The following is a 19845-nucleotide window of genomic DNA, read 5'->3' as shown; positions in this document are numbered from 1 at the left end:
AGCTGCACACTTGTGAATCCAGTCCTGAATTTGCTAGATTCATTCAGGTCAACAGCATTTTGAAAACCCATAAGATTTCTGAAACTTGTCCTGGCCGTGTGCCTAAATATAAAAGTACAGACATTCCTAGTAATTAGCTGGGCAATATGGGGTAAATGAGATGAGCAAGCAATTCACCCTGTGTCCTCCATTAGTGTTAATGAGAGTTGAACAGTTAATCTTCTCTCTCTCTCTTGTTTTCATGTCCTTTGTGGAGTCCATTACCAAAACATTTGCTTCTTGTCTTATGCCCCACCCAGGACAATACTTACTTACCTCACTTATGAAGGATTTGGCTGTGGCAGGATTCATAACAAGGATGGCTCTCCTAAGAGTGTCTCGGTAGCGATTCAACTCCTCTATCCTCATGGTGTCAAAGAGGGTGGTGATCATTTTATTGATGTTGTTTTCCACCTTTTGAAGGGCAACATCCATTCCCTGCTGGGATACTTTGTCCAAAAACTCCTGTATCCCACGGATATCTAGGAACATTACAACACAGGAGAAAAAAATCTTTTCACTTCTGAGCAGTTTCTTGTTCAACAAGGCATAAATTCTCAGATTTATTTATGATTTGGTTTAATTAATATCTTTACATGTAAAAACAGGAATTAATGCAAAGGGATGTATTTCTATCCACTTACCATTCCAAGTTAATTAAATAGTGGGGAAAATTGGTTCACGGTAGAGAGGGGTGGAGAAGAGGTTCATCTCAATAAAGCATGGATAATTTCTTCAGCATTAAAGAGGAATAAACAGAAACAGTCTAGACATTAATTCTGTCTGTTAACAGCTTTAGTAATGAATCTCTTGGTTTTCATGGTGGAAATGGATTATATCTATCATCCAATTTTAGTCTATCTTGGTAAATGAGTTCAAGGTTACCTCTTCAGAGGGAGAAATGTTATAGTAGCAATGGAGACCCATTAAGGGAAAACTATTTCCTCTTGATCAAATGAATGAAATCTACCTCTGGCCTGGGTACAGTCCTAATTTTTCTAACTACACAAAAGATAATTCATTTGGGCCCCTTGGTTTAGAGATGATCCTAAGGAAGGCAGTTTCACCTAGTGCCAAAAGAAAGAGATGAGAGGAATAATTATTCCCTTAATTAGGTAATGTAGTTTCCTCCCCTGTGTGTGGTAGAGTCACTACAGGACTGCCAGGATCCTGTTCCATCTCTCCACCTTTTAGCTTCAGGAGGTATAACTTCATTTTTCTTCCTTTCTGTCTCTTTCTTTTGGATGCCAGACAGAGCCTAAGTGCGGTGATATTTTGTTTGTTCTCTAACGAAGCTTGCCTGGAGATCAGAGTGGGGAGCTAGCCACTAGAGGCCAGGCAATGGTGGCACACACCTTTAATCCCAGCACTTGGGAGAAGGAAACAGGAAGTGATAAAGCTGGGTGGAAAGAGGAAGTGATGAGGCAGGGTGGAGACAGGAGCTCAGCCTTTTCAGTCTGAGGATTCCTAGAGGTAAGAAGTCTTTCTAGTGGCTGGCTGCTCTGCTTCTCTGATCTTTCAGCTTTTACCCTGATATCTGACTCCGGGTTTGTATTAAGATACTTAGAATTCATGATACACCTAAGTATATTTTATCTGGTGCTTTGGGCTTTTTTTGTTTCTTCACTTTTACCATGTAGCTGTTTGTAGGACCTCCACACATAACTCAAAGGCATGGTCTTTCTCTGTTTTCCCTGTCCATAGCCCTCCTCTCTGTATAAGCACAGATTTACAGCTTTCCCACCTTCCAGTTTTTGTTTCAAACTCTAGTAAAATTGTTTTTGCTTCAAAAATAAACAAAACATACCCTACTATTTTTCCTCCAATTTCTTATATCATGGAAGCCATTCATTTCATTTATCATAATCCATAATCACAAAATGTGTTACTATCATTACTGTGGAGAAATTATGTTAGGTCAATTAGAAAGAAGCTCATAATTAAAAAGTGAAATTAAGAGAGTGAAATACTGTCACTCATGACAAATGAATATCACTAAATCAACATTCATAATATAACAAGAATACTTTCAAATGTTTCCTTCCAAGGGTCTCAAGTTACCCAATGCTTACATAAAACAAACTACATTATCAAATATTTAGATCTAAATATCCAGTAGGAGATAAGATAATTTATTTTTAGGACTATGGAGGTGGGTTGGCATCATGTGTATAAATAAATGAAAATGTATCTTAAGTATTTTTGAAATTACTAACCAAGGTTTTGAATGTATGGTGACCTTCTAAATATTTATACATCAAATTCAAATATGAAAAGTTCTCAAAGGTTTTCATATCAAAAGTTCTGTGTTCTTTTCATGTTTAAGTAAAGTAAATAAAACACAATGTCAAAAGTAATTATCAATAATTTAATTTTATTAGTCCACAACTTATATTTTTTATTTTGTGCCCATGGCATGAAATTAGGACTTTATCTCAAAATTTCTAATTGTGTGTGATTGCATTCATGCAAAATTTGCCTCTCAAGTAAAATAATTAATTTAAAAGCAGTAAGTAAGCTCATATGACAAGAGCTAAATAGCTCCCAACATAGAAAGTGATATTTATGCATAATAAAAGTTTGTGTTTGCAAAGTTACAAATTAATTTTTAAAATCTGTGCTTTTATGATTGATTTCAGTTTTAAAACTTCGCAGTAGTGATATGTTCATCTCTGTGATAATTCTGTCTGTATACATTTTACCTTCCAGTCTGTATTCTTAATTATGTTATAAACCCGAGCTATCAGTAGAAAAGGACAAAAGGCTCAGTGGACACAGCAGAGCAAGAAGCAAAGGTGTGGGAATAATGAAGGTAAACAGGCGAATCTGAAATATTTAACAATACAATGCTGACAGGTGGGCTGGGCAGGGTTCAACCTAATGAAGCACAGCAGACACAGGTCTATAAATAATATCAGGAGTATGAACACGCAAAGCAGTGTTCTCAAAACTTTGGTGTCAGCAACAATCACTTGAGAGAGAATTAAAAAACAGCCCAGGTCTATCTCAGAACTAAGAACATAATTTTAATTTTGAATTCTAAAGGTTTAGTCTATTTTTATTTGAATCACTTAAAGATTAACATACATAAAATATAAAAACAAAATGTACATTGAAAAGGACCTGAGATCCTCCAGATTGCTCACTCTCTGAACTTTGATTCTTACAGTAAATATTGGTGCAACTTAACTCCTTCACTTGGAAATAAAAATGTTTCTTTAAAACTATTCACTGTCAAGGCAATATTGGTAAACTCCTTTAATCCCAGCACTTGGGTGGCAGAGGCAGATGGATCTCTGTGAGTTCAAGGCCATAACTTTGCAACTTAAGGTAGATTTCTGTTATAGAGGAATCAAGCAATAAGTGATTTCTTCATCTGAGGATGATACAGCTGATTATGAGCAGCAACTGCTACATGTGAAAAGAGTCAGATCCAAATCATGCTATTAGCAGCTGTGTATAAAAGATTCATTAAAAGAAAGAGTAGGCCTTTGGGTTTGTTAATTAAACATGAACATAATCAACCATCTCAATTATTCAGCCACATTATCTTCATTCTGATTTCGTTAGTCAGTGAGCTAAGTTCCAAAAGTTACAGAAATAAAAGCACATGGTTCTTGACCTCAAGGAGCTGCCAAACTGATTGCACCTGTCAGTTGGGGCTATTTATTAATAACAGTATGTTTTCCAGCTGCTGTTAGTTTTGCTTACCAGATAAATACATAAGACCATTCATCTACTGAGTAATTAAATGTAGGATTATGGGCAAAGGCAATCTCCCTTGAGCACCATAGGGGTGTGTGTGCTCAGCAGAAGACTGATCTCTTTTCCTTAGTGCCCACATCGCAAACCTTATAATCTGTGGATGAACCAAATTATATTCCAAAGAGAGATCAAGCCGATGATGGGATTGAGGCAGTTCATCCAGTGAGATCAAAATAGAAAGATAAACTTCATAACTTGTGTAAGTCCAGTATCATCAGGAAGACCTAAAGTTGGAAGAGAAGCATAGGAAAAGAAACAACTAGGGGTGAAGGTTTGGAGAGGAGCAATGTGGATGATTGATCTGAGGAAGAAGTGAAGAAAGGTGGTTGGGCGTCTATGGAAGCTGCACAAGGAAAGGAAGTGGATTCTCCACCAGAACTATGAGAAGAGAGCATGCTTTGCCCACACCTTGTATTCACCATGCTTAGATCTGATGACAGATAGAAGTCTATGGGTCTATAACTTGTGTTGACCCTCCAAATTTGTGATAATCTCCTGCATCAGCAATAGAAATTATGCTTCACTCTTTACGTCAGCATGTTTCAAATTAATATCCACTGAATTTAATTTCAGAATTACTTGGAAATGCTTCTGGGACTTTATAGCCTTATTCAACTCTGGTGAGCTCTGAAATCCTCCTGACAGGGCTCATTATGACCCCTGAGAAAACAGTCTGGGACATAGTTCTTCGATTTGTGTCACAGACTTGAGAGAATCATAACTACAGATCCTCTCTTTTCCTAGAAAACATAAATAGCCCAATCATTCTGCAGCATTTTCTGGCTGTCAGCACTTAGCCTAATCTACCTGCTTCCATTAAGGAGTATAACATGAGTGCCAGATCCGTATCACTGCTCTTAAGGAATTCGGACTTCATACTGATACTTACTTTACATTTATGGAGTCCAAATGCGTAGTCTTGTTGTTGTTTTTGTTTTGTTTGTTTGTTTGTTTGAGACAGGGTTTCTTTTTGTAATTTTGGTGCTTGTCCTGGATCTCACTCTGTAGACCAGGCTGGCCTCGAACCCGCAGAGATGCGCCTGGCTCTGCCTCCTGAGTGTTGGGATTAAAGGTGTGTGCCACCACCGCCAGCCAAAGCTGTAGTCTTAATTTTCAGGTGTAAAATGACCTTCTACATCATTTCTAGTCATCCTTGTTATTTTTCTTTTTGGAAACAATTTCTTTGTGTCAGGGAGACACACTGCATTTGATGTCAGAAAACCAGGGTTGAGTCAGTAAATTGCTTCTACAGTACAGCTCTGTTCACTTGGAATCACTTTTATAAGTGATGTCTCCTGTTTTCATTTTCTCAGTGTTTGAGCTCTCTTCACAGAGCAAGATGCCATTTTTTACATAAGAAATAACCCTGGCTTCATCTTTTGCTTTCACATGTGTCCAGCCTTCTCTATTCTACCCCTAATGATCCTATGCTCCCAGGCTAGTCAGCCTGAGTCCTGGGTTCTTACAAAACAACTGAAACTGAGGAAAGCCATAATGTAAACAAATGGCTTTTCTTGTGCACTGGTTGTAATGATGTAGTTTTATGACTACAAGAGTCAGAGGATCTGGCTAGACAAGTGAAATAGAAAGCCAGCCTGTTCCCTATCCAGAGCAAAACTCCACCAGTCAGTTACAAATTAAAAGAGAAGGAAGAGGGTAAGAAAAAGAGGAAGAAACAGAAATGAAGGAACAGAAGGCAGAGAGGGAGCTCTAACTTTTAGTGTTTGACTAATTTCATATACATACGCAAGCACACACACACACACACACACACACACACACACACACACACACACACCACAGCCCAAGTAATTTGGTGATGAAGAGGAAGGCATGGCTGGTTCCTGTCTTTGAGGTACTTCCAGTTTACAGGGAGAAAGAACAGAAATCGAAATCACACTTTAATCGTATAGTGCCTGATGAAGTCACTGAAACAGAGCAGCAAAAGCTTCAGGGAAGTGTGATCCTACATATGCAAACATTCACAATTTTATTTTATTTCACATGAGTACTAAGTTTCTGTATAAAAAAATGAGAGTGGGTAAAATATGAAGGCAGTTATTTAGGCTTCAGATTTCCACGTGATACACATTTCTGTTATCAAATCTTTAGTAACCTCAGACAAAACTTCTGCTTTTATATTTAAAAAAAAAATAGAAAAAAGTCCTTAATGGGAATGTTAGTGATCTATCTATCATCCATCTTTCTATATCTGTCTGTCTGTTTATCATCTCTCCAAATTTAAAAAATAGAAAAAAGTCCTTAATGGGAATGTTAGTGATCTCTGTCATCCATCTATCTATATCTGTCTGTCTGTCTATCATCTATCTATCTATCTGTCTGTCTACCATCTATCATATATGCATTTATCTATCATCTATTTCTCTATCATCTATCTTTCTATCTACTTATCAATCATCTATCTATCCATCATCTATCTATCATTTGTCTTTCAATCAAATACTCTAAGAAAATCCAGGTATCATGGCACATTTCTGCCATTCCAGCACATGGAAGGCTGAGGAAGAGGCTCTCAAATTCAACTGTAGCCTGTGTAAATGAGTCAGAAACTGACCGCCAAGACCTATAAAGAGACTTTTCCTCAAAAAGTCTAAATAGAATAAATAAGTAAACAAACAAATAAATAAGCAATATCATCTTCATAATATTTTATGCACTATCAGTTTCTCTGGCACTCAAATTACGTTACCTACTTAGGCTATCTTCCCGTGTAATCCTCTATGATGTAATGGATAATTGGAGGCTAATGATTCATTTTATCAAATCTTGTAAAACAATGACATTATTATCTCTAAAGTAGAATTAATTTTAATCTTCTTAGCAAAAGTCATCTATAATAAAGTAGACTAGCCTTATTTAATACCAGAATTTAATGTTAATTTATGGTTCTAAAGGAACCCTAAGAAGAAACTAGAAATATGAGAAAATAGGATACTGTGTTTAAATTAGATATATGATCCACTTTGGTAGAACTTAAACCAGTCATCCATATCAAAGTAGATCACTTTCTTGATAGTCTTGGCCTACTGTATGCCAGTCACTGTGGAACATTCTTGAAGAAAGTGGTGAGCAAAACAGAACAGCTCTTGTCCCGTTGGGAAGTGTGGTCTATACCATCTGATGATAGCACTGAACCAATTACTGATTGAGAAATATAGCAGTATTGTTCTTTTTCAAAGTAAATTACCAACTTAACTAAATATAGTGGATGTCTGTGAAACATACCAAAATAGCAATTTATACTTTCATCATTGTGTTCATACATTTAAAATATTGAATAATATAAGACAAAATTTCTGTAACCTTTTCATGCTTAATTTTTCCTCTATTCATCTTCTCCTTTGAGTAGGTGAAGATATTTAATCATTCTGATCGCTTAATGCATTGAAGACCTCAATTTGAGCAGGAAGACTTCAGTATGGCACTGGCTAAGCATGGCGTTTCTAAAATTATGACAGCATGCTAAGCTTTAAAATTAAAATGTAGGACCTTGTGACTTTCTTCTCTTGCTTTTTCATTTTACAAAATGGAACACAGCTTAGTGCTGAATATGTGAAATATATCATAAACCAGAACAGATTTTTTCCCCAATATTTGAATAGCAAAGTATGCTATCTGTGTCTACTTCTGGGGGGGGGGTGCGGGGGACAAGGCTTTTAACCATCAGGCAATTTAAAAAGTTTCATTTTAAAAGAACTTTAACTCAAAAATTCATTGGAGTCATGTAGCACTTTTTTGGCATTTTTATTTTATATAAATTTAAAAAGTAAAGATAATAACATGCTGTGCTGGGCTTTGACACACAGAGCCTGGCAATTATGATCTAACATTGAACATTTATATTTGACAGGAACTTGTCATTTGGGCATATAAGGCTGCCATCTTTTACTATGGAAACCACCTCTACAGTAAAGCTGAGAAATATTTTTAAAGCACAAATCACGGATGTATAAATCCTGAATAGGTGAATATACTCTTTTTACCCATTTGACATAATATATATTAATGCAAAGGGATGGTTCAGTAAACTGCTTGGATTAATTGCATGCTTATTGATGCAGGCTGGAGTAAATGAGGGAACCAAAGGCTGGAAAGTAGCCAGTGACTAATCAACAGCTTTCAGGCTGTTGGGAGAGAATGTCAAGTTTATTATAGTTATCAGACATTTGAAAGCATCCTTGGGGCGATTATAAACATTTGCAATCAATTAAGAGGAAAGTGTCCATCCTAGAGGCCCTGATTAAATCTACACCAACTCTCCATGGAATAAAGATCATGACTCAGGAATGTATTAGTGAAGACTGTTACCTAATCTTCATTTCAAAATGAAGGACCCTGCTTACATACCCCAGTCACCTAACTGTGGGCTAAACCTTAATTTGCATTATTAAATGAATGTTTTCACTATGCAGAGTAGTGTGCAAATAATGGAGTTATGATTTCCTGAAGTGGAAGTTGTTCTGTACATATACGTGTTAGATACTATGTATTTCTGCTCATGCTACTTGATTTGGTCAATTCTATGGTACTTTGTTTTGCTGACACTTCATGGAGATTTGTCTATAATTTTCAGAATGACGAAGTAGTTATGGTAAAGATTTATATAAATGGAACCAACCTAGTTGTTCTTTAACAGATGAATGGATAATGAAACTACAGTACACATATAAAAATGGAATACTCCAGCTCCAGGGAAAAATGAAATCACAAAATTTCCAGGAAAATGGATAAACTTAGAATGACTATTATTGAGGGAGTTCACACAGTCTTAGGAAAAATAATTACATGTTACCCCTCAAATGTGGATTCTAGCCGTGTGTGTGTGTGTGTGTGTGTGTGTGTGTGTGTGTGTGTGTGTGTTGGAAACATGATTCAGTAGTTAAGAACACTTGTAGTTATTAGAGAGGACCCAGGTTCAATCTCCAGTACCCACATGGTGGCTCAGAACCATCTGTAACTCCAGTTCCAGGGATTCAACCTTTGTTAGCACCAGGCATGTGGTGTATACACACACACACACACACACACACACACACACACATGCACACACACACACACATATATGCAGGTGAACATTAATATACATAAAAATAAATAGATCTAAAAATAACAAATAAAAAGCTTCAAATAATATACATAAATAATTTATATATATATATATATATATATATAGAGAGAGAGAGAGAGAGAGAGATTGATTGATTGATTGATTTAGATAAACAGACATGCATTTGGGCAAAGTATAACATTAAAAAGAACAAGAAAGGATAATATTAGCTGATGAAGAAGGACTCAACCAAAGTAAGTAATGGACACCTGAGTCATAAAAAGGATATAAAGTAAATAGTTAATTATTGTTTTAGTTTTAGCTCTCATAAAAATTTCAGTTTTTGGTGGTAGATAAGTGCACAAAAATATATTTGATTGTAAAAGCTTAAAATCCAATGTGAAGCTCCAAAGCTTCAGAATGATTACTCTAACTGTTTGGAAGTTGAGATGTATAGATAATGGGTCTGGTTAATTTTGCTGTGTGTATTTTCATTTGTAAGTTCTTTATAATAACACATTAATGCATAAAAAGAATTAAATGGGAAAAAGAACTGAGGTGTTCAAATGTATTTAAAAAATAAAATTCTGTTTTATTAAATTTGAAGATGACAGAATAACCAGTCTTGCTTTCATACTATTTTTCCCTTTGTTTTTTTGAGACAGGGTTTCTCCATGTAGTTTTGGTGCCTGTTCTGGATCTCACTCCGTAGACCAGGCTGGCCTCGAACTCACAATGATCCGCCTGGCTCTGCCTCCTGAGTGCTGGTATTAAAGGTGTGTGCCACTGCCCCCTGGCTCTTTCATACATACTTTTTAAACATTTTATCCTACTTTCTTACTATCGCATGTGGTTTTTGCCTTTTTATAATTGAAAAAAATTCCATACAATATATTTTGATCATGCTTTTCTTCTCTCTCAACTCCTCCCAGATTCTCTCTACCTCCATACTCACCCAACTGCACAGCCTTTCTCTCTCTCTCTTTATAAAACAAACAGTAGAAAAAACGAACTCAGGGTCCCAAAAATTCCACTTGCACAAATATACAAAACTGGAACCCAAGTATACTGTCACAAGGCCAATAAGAGAGAAAAATGTCCCAGCAAAGCGATATGAGGTTAAAAAGTCTACAGAAATACCATGGATTTCATCTTGTGTTTGCCATCTGCTCCTGAGCATGGGACCTACCCTGCAGTATGGTTGACATTCCTAGTGAGACTACGTTGAAGAAAACTAGTTTTTCCTTTGCAAGGTGGGAACAACAGTAAATAGCTTCTTGGTTAAGGGTGCAAGTCTGTGTCCACTTCCTCTTCTCAGTGCTGGGCACCCATCCTTAGTATTCTTAGTTGAAAACATATTTGCATTTTATTGTTTATAAGTTAATCATTCATTGATATTACAATGAATAACATAATTTTTAGATCTTTCAGTATAACAAGTTGATAATGGCTCTGACTGCAATATTACAGCAGTTTGTGAACAAAATTCAGGAGCATTCACACCAATGAATTTTTAGTTCCCCCTGAAGTTAGAGGGTCTTTTCTCTTTTTTTCCCCCTCTGGTCTCCTGGTAGGAAAAGCTACATCACACCACATCGTTCCCTTCTTAGGAACTGACTATTTTGGACTTCTGTCTGCCTCTGAGAAAAACCTGAATGAGTTGCTCCAGGATGATTAGATGAATTAGGCACTGCCATCACATCCTTTGATACTAGTAATCTATGTCCTGTTTTTAGTTTATTTAATAATTTGAAATCTTAAAAAGGTGTGTTCAAAACACTGGATAACTGTCTAATAGTCCAGCAATTGATGGATCTTTAAGTACCTAATATTCTGGAAATATTAGATATTGAAATAATCTCCTCAAACACTGACTCAAAAATACGACTTCTACCTCTTTATGGTGCTCACACCAAGGCAGATTGTACATTTAACACAGCCATTTCATAAGAGGAAGTGTGCCACTTTGGCCTTATCTGGGTAACATCAACACAAAAGCAGTGTGGGATAATTTAGGCCTGCTTGTCATACTCAAGATTCCACGATGACCTTGCTTGCATACAACATTATTTTCTCAAGTCGAACATGCAGGGCTGCTGGACTAGATGGAAATCTGGTGATATAAGTTTAAATGTTCCTCAGCCTCCCAGAGTCCTCTAGCTGGGTTCACAGAGGTCATGAACATTTTTTGAGTACACAGCTGGCAAAGTCCTTTTCTAATGACCCATGTAGACCAGAATAGGCAATATAATCACTTTCTAATTTTTTACAGAAATATCCTGCAGTTCTTGTTGGAAATAAATGCCAAAAGTCATTGTTATCAGAACGGGATACTCCAGGTTTCTGGAAATATGGAGAAAACAGTTCTAATATTTAATAAGGCAACTCCAGCTTCCAGAGTTGGTGAAGGCATTAACATTCTTCTTTAAAAATGACTTTGGGATTTTTCTTCACAAGAAAAAGCTCTGGCACTGCTTCCCCAAACTGGATACGTGCTTAAATTTAGCTGACTGCTGGAACCTCCATTCTCTATTAGATAGCCCCACCACACTTTTACCATCATTCTTGTAATCTAACCAATGAGTCTATTGAAAACAGCAGGGAATGCATCCTTGCCCATGTAGGATACCTGTTGATACCCCTTTTAATTCCTCTGTCACAATTCTCTTCCTGGATGTGGGATATAAGAAGACCATCAGAGTAGTGGCCTGGTACACAAATTATGACATATTTAGGCTATTTCTGATATAATTGTTGAACCATGCTATTGTAGCTTGAAAGAAGTCAAGGGCAACACACTAGGAAATGAACATGACTATGTTCCAAAGAATGTTTTTATTAAAAGAAGTATCAGGCCCAAAAATAGCTTGCTGGCCCTGAAGTGGACAATCAGGGCAAAAATTATATGAAATAAATTCAAGAAGTTTCCTTTAATTAGCAGCAGAATTTATCTTATATAATTTGAGAATCTTGAGTATTCTAAGCTGGCAAGGAGGCAAGATTGCTGGTCCCAAAGGTCTGTGTCCCATCTCAATCGATCTCACATGCCTTAGAAACAGCACATGCACTTCCAGGTCATCACCCTCTTGAAGGCATTAGACTTGCACCTTGGGGATGGTCTTAAGATAACTTTGCTGAAGTAAGCAGCAGCCAACAGTGATATACGTTAATGAAACCCCTCTAAAGTGAAGCTACCCTTATTTATTTGGGAGAAGTTTGTAGAAGAGTCTCTACTAATTTTGTGCTCAATTTTCTCTACAATTGGAGAAGTCCAATTGGAAACATTCCCCTTAATCTAATTGACATGATTAAAGGTAGCACTTCAACATTGGAGGTCAGTCTATTTGGCTTCAACCCACTGTCTACATCTATAGGGGTCATTATAGATCACAGGCTTTGTTTTTGTGGGCAGTGGAGTCTCTGTGATCACAAATAAATCTATTGTATCTGGATTGAATGCTTTTGTTCCAGTGGAAAGGTATATACAAGAATTTAAGGAAAATGCCATCCAACTTTTGAAAGTCTGATTGTTATTGGTGTTTATTCTGCTCACTACAGAGTTGACTACAGTCTTATCAAAAAGTGTTGTGAGAAAAATCAAATGGATTTGATCTTAATTTCTGTCATTCAGATTAGAGGGATTTCTATTCCGTGCATGATAAAATTGATAGTGGCTATAGGTGTAAAAAGAGGGATATGGTGACAGCCATTCTCTAAGAAGCTCTTGTGGTACTGCATAACGTGACAGCAGATGCTCTCACTAGGTAGAAGGACATGAAGGTCCCTATTGCAAGCCCACAGCATATCCATTGAATTTCTTTAGTTCACAGACCTTGGTGGGCTTGATGTCATTACATTAACACAAGACTCATACTGCTTGCTCTTTCTTGAGAGTTAGGATCCTCTCTGGTCTGTGACAATGGTTAGTGTGTTTAATCAGCTACTCTTGATAATGATTGACTAGATTATTTTAGCCCAATTACTATTCTGTTTTCCTGCTTCTAATAATCATCAAATTTTCCTAATTAAAATGTAGTATATTTTCCCTTTACATCATTATAATACTTATGCGTTCTGCAGGCTTACAGTCATTGTTTCTCTTTAATGAAGATAATTCTATACAGTCAATCAGTAAACTTGTATTTTTGAAATTTGTTAGAAATTAATCTTATTCTATTTCTATAGTGTCAAATACACCAGTGGCCTAGAGCAAGAATAATGGAGAGACACCTGATGATTGCATCTGGGCTTCTTAACTTATTTTGAAGTTGCTTGACATTGTATTACCTCATGTTTTCTCTTTTGTAAAAATACTATTAATATTAACTGGTGTCTATTTGATAATGCATATGTTTGAAGAATTTAGCAAAGTGGCTGCATATAGCAAACATTCTCTAGCAGCCTTTGCTATTTCATTCTTGGCTGCTGAGAACATTAAATGATACAATATAAAGTACTTATTCTAGGTCCTGGCAAATAAAAATGAGCTATTTTTAATATTTCAGTTGCTCTAAGACTTGATCACATTTTTCTCCATTGAAGTAGTTGTTTCCTACAGATGCTGCCTCACTAAAGCAGTAACCAAGATCAAAGTCTACCTAGGAAGCCTGCTGCCAAAGTTAAAGTCTGCATTAATATACAACACCAACATTTCCTCATTGATAACTTAACCCACTGTTTCCTCTTTCAAGAGACATATAAACAAGTTTTCTCTTTTATTGACTGCAAGGTTTTTAATATTTAAAGGGAAACATGCATTCTGCAAAACTCATACTTTGTAATGCACTAAGAAGTAAGAGCAGATATTTAACACATGGCACAGCACTGAAAGCTCAACAACACAGCCTCCTTTCAAACCTTCTGGAGAAAAAAAGGCTTTAATTAATCCCCTCAAATAAAGTTTCCATACTTGTCAAATTCTTTTTGATCCATTTACTTAGAATCAATGATGTGAATTTTCTTTGTTAGGCTACCTTTAATCATGATTAGCTACTTCTGAAGAAAAGGACTTCACTAATCAACTAGATATAGAAGCCTAGAATACACACACACACACACACACACACACACACACACACACATACACACACACACAAAAAAAACACTCCCTCTCTCTCTCTGAAAGATATATTTGTATATATCCACATATATTTTTATATAATGCACATATATTAAAATAATACAAACATACACACACATAATTTTAAGCAAACTATACCTCCAATCACCTTGTGCCCCAGCATGCTGCCTGATTCCATCCACCAATGATACTTAATTCATTCATTAATGAAACCAATTCCTGATAATCAGGATAAAAGTCAAGTTTAATCCACTTAGGAGGATGTTCCTGATGACTGGATGTGAGCATATTAGCCATCTTCCAGGTATAAAAGATCTCTGGGAGCTTGCTGTTTGTCTTGGATCCCAGCCTAGTTTTTTACTAACAGGATTTATTGTAAACATCAAAAGACAATTTTCTTATATTAAATAATGGTATTATTGGAAATAATTCTGATGATAGAGGCAGGGCCACTTTTAATGACTCCAAATAAGTTATAAAAAGCAAGTTTATCAGCAGAATAGATGGGAATTGTTTTACTTTTTTATTCCTAAAATAAACCTTGTGTTTAAACGGGAACCCAATCACCCTTTGTGCGGTTACAGCTCCTTATTCACTCCAAGGCATTTAAAGAAGAATGAAGGACCTCACGTGTGGTAAAAGACTTAGCCTGTGTGCTAAATGGATACTTTCAAGACAGCATTCAGCTCATTAATAATGAAAGTGTCTTCTCTTGTAAGAACCCATCTATAATTCTCACTGGATTTAGAAATAAATGATAATAAGTAATTTTCTATTCTACAGACTTTTACAATCAAAGGGTAAATTTCCCATTCTAAGGCCAAGAAAGTATCTTCATCAAAAAAAAAAATCACTTTTCTGCTGCTAATTTTATTGGACTGAGTGTTTTCTCCCTTAAAGATCTGGATTTTAGACATTTGTTATTTCAGCTTACACTTGATCCAAGACTGTGAATACCATTTAAAGTTGAAAATGAGCACAATCTAAGGGGCAAAAGCAGATGAAGGCAGTGCATGTAGGCTCTAGAGACACTCACCATCACCGTGCCTAAACATCACCCCACCAGTGATCTAGGCTTGTGTGAGCCAATTGCTTTCAATATTGTTTTTGTTTCTTTTATTCATGTCAATCTCTTAGTTCTTATTCTGTGACCCTTAAGTAATGTGAATTAAGCAACAGAAATACTGGTTTCCATCTTGGAGACAAAAAAGTGTCTTTCTGGAGAGTCTACAGACTTTGCCTGTAATTTGCCCATTGAATTCAATGGGATTATTCTGGCAGCCAAAAGGCCAGGCTACTTTGACTATTTAGGGCCAAATATAACTGCTCCTGTCCCCTTCCTGGCCAGCCCCAGGGGGCTGTCCTTCACTGCTGGCCAGCTTTTTGCCAGCCTGCTGGTTCTCAGCTCTGCTGCTTTTTCTCTGCTGCCCACTTGTCTGCCCCCACTGTGTCTCTCACAACGGAGCCCCATTGTGAGAAGAAAGGACCACGCTAAACGTTTGTTTGTTTTCCACGCTTATTTACTTATTTGCCAAGAAAAACATTCTGTTCATAAAAATGGAAAAACAAGACTCAGAAGAGCCACATTTTCGAATCGTAAAAGGAAACACATTTCTAAATGAATTCTTCACTGGGGGTTTATTTATCCTCATTAGGTCATATCCAGTTCCAGTCACTTCTCTCCCTACTCACAAAAATAAGGGGAGAACTGCATTCAAAGAGCTTTAGCCTCAGTTAGAAAAGGAAGAGCTTCAGAAAAATGATTTAAACAAAAATATTAGTTCCTCTTAATGTGTTTATGTACCACCAGTAAAGATTTTGAGACAAATTGTTTCCTCCTCATATTACAGTGCACTCTGGGAAACTGTGTGCTACAGCGGAAAACTGAAATGTTCATTCAGACGAGTTCTAGTTTTTGTAAAACGTCACATTGAATAAAACATGTGGAGAATATTTTCTGCTTTCATCAACTATGATGGGTAGAACATTAAATAAATAGTAAGGTTAAAACAAGTGTCTGAACAAGTTTGTCAAATTTCTTTTAGCCAATAGATAAAAAGAGGTTATCTTTATATCAGTGCTTTAAGATCTGCCCATGGTTTCATTACCATCATTACCACCATCATCATAGAGTCATGCATTTTTAAAGGATAGTATTCTCTTTTTAACTTCTTATTGTTTGAAAATTCAAGTTATATTGTAATCAGACTACACCACCCCACCAGAGTTCCAGGCTTGTACGAGCCAGCTGTTGTCAATATTGTTTTTGTTTCTTTTATTCGTGTCAGTCTCTTAGTTCTTATTCTGTGACCCTCAAGTAATGTGAATTTTACATTGAGTGATAGGTTCAGATTTATTTATTTATTTATTTCTGAAACAAGATCTTGCTAGGTAGCCCTAGCTGGCCTTGATCTCTCCATCCTTTCCCCCAGCCTGACAAGTGCTGGGATAACTGGTATGTGTTATACACTCCAATTGGTATTTATATTTACACTTTACTTCAAAGATATTAAATACAAAGAATGAACTAATAGCATTTAAAATAGTTCTGTTTGTTTGATGCTGTGAAATATATTAGAAGCAAGAAATCATAAATGATTAGTAAGTTCTTTAATAACTTTGAGGATTTAATGAAGTTGTTTCTCATGCAAACATCACCTTATGAAATTCTTCATATCACAGATACTTACCATATTCACTGTCATAGAAGATGATGAATTTCTGCCATGCATACTCTGTGACTACTCTTAGGATGACTTCATTCAAGTAGACAGGAGGACGAACTGAAAGAGTATAGTCATCATTCCTGTTGCTCCGGGTGAGACCACAGCCACTTCTTGGGGTCCCAGCGGTTGAGCGCTGAATGAAGAGGTGTGGGATATGCATGGCATCTGCCAAAGACTGGAGGGACCCAGCTGATGTGCAACCAATGGAGCTGACTAGGGCCAAGATGCCCTGGTTCATGAGTTCACAGGCTGCAAGAAAGCACAGCAATGCTGAGGTCAGTGGAGTTTGTATGATTTCCCCTCTCCGAGAAGCAATGGTTTGCAGAGTTATCTAAATGTACATTTTTTTTACATGCATGATATATGAAAAGAATCCTTATGAAGTGCTGTTGGAATCCAGTTCAAGAATTCTGCTTCTGTCAGCTCTGTGGTGCTGTGTAAGCTTCTCTTGCCTTGACTTCGCCATTCTTAAATGGGCAAAATAGCATGAATGTAGAGGGATTATTGTGAGGATTATAAATAAACCAGTGTCTACCATTTGTCTCTCATGGTAGACATTCAATTAATGGTAGCCAAACATATACTTATCACTTCATGATTCAGAAGAATAGCTGCTGAATATATAATACACATTTTAGAAAGTAGCTAATGTGCAAAGTGGGGAGTGATTAGACAGACAAAGATGGAAGGGAAACTTTTGGCCATCATGAGTCCCCAATCTGGATGACATTTTCTTTCTCAATAAGCTTGAACAATGAAATGATTTTGTCCTTTTCCCTAAGAGAAAGTAATATTTAAAATTTTTATATAAATGTTTGGCTCATCTAGCATAAGAAGAGTGCTCTAATGTATACACAGTTGGACTCAAATAAAGCGCTGTCATCATTACAGGTGTCCAAGTAAGCAGAATTTCATAAAATTAATGCACAGAACCTACACAGTTCTCATTTTTCAAACAAAAGCTTCAGTTTATGTTTTATATTTTTCATGTATGAGCTATAAGAAAACTGTCTGTTTTAGTCCTTAGAAACACAAGTTGGCAAAGTTACATGTAAATCATGAAAAATTTGTTACTGCGTGTCTTAGTTCGGATAAAGAATTTATTTCATCTTATTCATGCTTCTACATTATAGTCCATTAAGGAGGGAAGTCAGGAAAGAACTCAAGGCAGGAACTTGGAGCCAGAAATTGAAGCAGAAGCCATGGCGAAACATTGCCAAATGGCTTGCTCCCTGTGGCTTTCTCAGACTGCTTTCTTCTTTTTCAATCTATTTTTTTTTTACTTAATTTTTTAAAATGTTTTGATCATGTTCTTTCCCCACCCCCTATTCCTCCCAGATCCTCTTCACCTAATTACACACCCAACTTTATTCTCTCTCTCAGAAAACAAAGCAAAACAAAACAAAACAAAAAAGTGAAATCAAGACAATTAAACAAAAAAACCAGTAAAATGGAAAATATCAAAATGAAAAAAAAATGCACACACCCACAAAAAACATAGAGTCCACTTTGTTTGCTTTCTTTTGTTTTCTGTGATGAGGAAATATTCTGAAATATCTGTTGCATTTGAAGATACTGGAACATTTTCTGGGCCGCATAGCTGAGTCGCTTAAGACTTAATTCACCTAAGCTACTGTGTACTCAAACTCTTTATTCAATCTGCTTTAAGAGAACAGTGTAATGATCAAATTTACTTGCCTGAATTTCCCATGTAATAAACTTTAGAACACAAGCAAATGCACAACTACAATCTTAAGTTATATACGCTTTCAAGTCCCTGACCCAGTCAAGGCGTGTACTGAAGTCAAAAGCCACTTTGTAAACTGTAAAATCAACCATTTATGGATATTGGTTGATAAACAATGATGTTTGTTATTTGAGTCATTGAAATCAGTTGTAATCCCTTGTGAAACTCTGTTAAAGATTTCTATAAAGTATCCCATTCCTTTTGCCCTGTGATGCTTTCTATGCTCTTCAATAAATACAGTCAAGAACTTTGTTAGAGAAACACAGACTGTCTCACCACCCAGACAGACAAACAGACACAACTCACATACACAGACACATGCAGCACCTACAGAACTAGACACACATAGCTCATATAGCAGACAGACACACATCAGGAAAGACATACACAAGCACAGAGACAAACAGATTCACAAGACAGATGTTAAGAAGGCAAAGGTAGTCTCGTGTGACAGAGGACAAAAGATATGGGGGAACAGGAAATAGAGAATTCAAATCTGGACTTGCTCTTAGTTAAATGACTTCAAGGGGGAAATTCTTTTATTTTATTTTCTTTGATGTGATACTGAGGCATTATAGGTAAACCAAATTTAATCACTAAGTCCTTATAAAATCCACACTATTTTTGCAACAGTCTGCATGTAACTAATGTTGGTCTTGAACTTGCTATGTAGCAGAAGATGACCTTGAACTTCTGATTCTCCTTCTTCTATCTCCCAAACACTTATATCTATGTGCTGCTACACTTGGTCTCTATTTTATTATTATTTTATTGTCTGCACATACATAATATATAAGTGATTTATAAAATATTTTAAGGTTACTGGTTCATATAACCATCCCATTGCAAATATTAGCAATGATAATTGAAATAGTTACACATGATCAAAATAGGAATCATCAAACAATAGTTAGGAAAAAAAAACGGCATCATGTTGAAATTGTAATTTTGAAATCATGCAGTCCAAGAGTGGAAAGCAGCTGTACCTTGCTGTGCTATGCCTTGCTGGTGAGGTGACATCCTACCACAGCATTCTGGAAAAAGATTCTGAGACTCATTAAGAAACACACATACACACACACACACACACACACACACACACACACACACACACATACACTTACCACACACTAAAATCATTTTGTGAAGTTTTTAACAGGGAGAGACTGCAGAGTTACAGCCTGTGAGTACTGGATGTTTTTTCTTCTTACAAAATTTTCAACTTTATATAGCTTACAGTTTTTAAAATATAATTATGTATAGCCCCTTTAAGTGTGGGGAGATTAATGTAGAGGATCCAGGTTCTAAATATTGGCCCAATATTCTTTCTACCTACTATCATAGAAAGCAAGCAAGATAATTTTTCATTTGTTACTTCAAAATTTTATGTGACTGAGAACAGAGTTCTTCATAGGGAAAA

At 36.3% G+C, this 19845-nt stretch overlaps 1 protein-coding gene across 1 annotated transcript in view; it reads right to left on the bottom strand.

Moving 5' to 3' along the window:
- Positions 1-19445, bottom strand: part of Grid2 (glutamate ionotropic receptor delta type subunit 2) — a 664169-nt gene extending 644724 nt beyond the window's left edge. The window contains exons 1-3 of the mRNA XM_059257052.1: positions 19412-19445; positions 16643-16927; positions 316-521 (exon numbers count right to left, since the gene is read on the bottom strand). Coding sequence (XP_059113035.1) covers positions 316-521; positions 16643-16927; positions 19412-19445 — 525 coding nt within the window. The remainder of the gene's footprint in view (positions 1-315; positions 522-16642; positions 16928-19411) is intronic.
- Positions 19446-19845: the final 400 nt, after the last annotated feature.

This window comes from Peromyscus eremicus, chromosome 3 (assembly GCF_949786415.1).
Source record: "Peromyscus eremicus chromosome 3, PerEre_H2_v1, whole genome shotgun sequence".
In the NCBI taxonomy this organism is placed as follows: domain Eukaryota; kingdom Metazoa; phylum Chordata; class Mammalia; order Rodentia; family Cricetidae; genus Peromyscus; species Peromyscus eremicus.
This window is presented reverse-complemented; position numbering and strand designations above follow the sequence as displayed.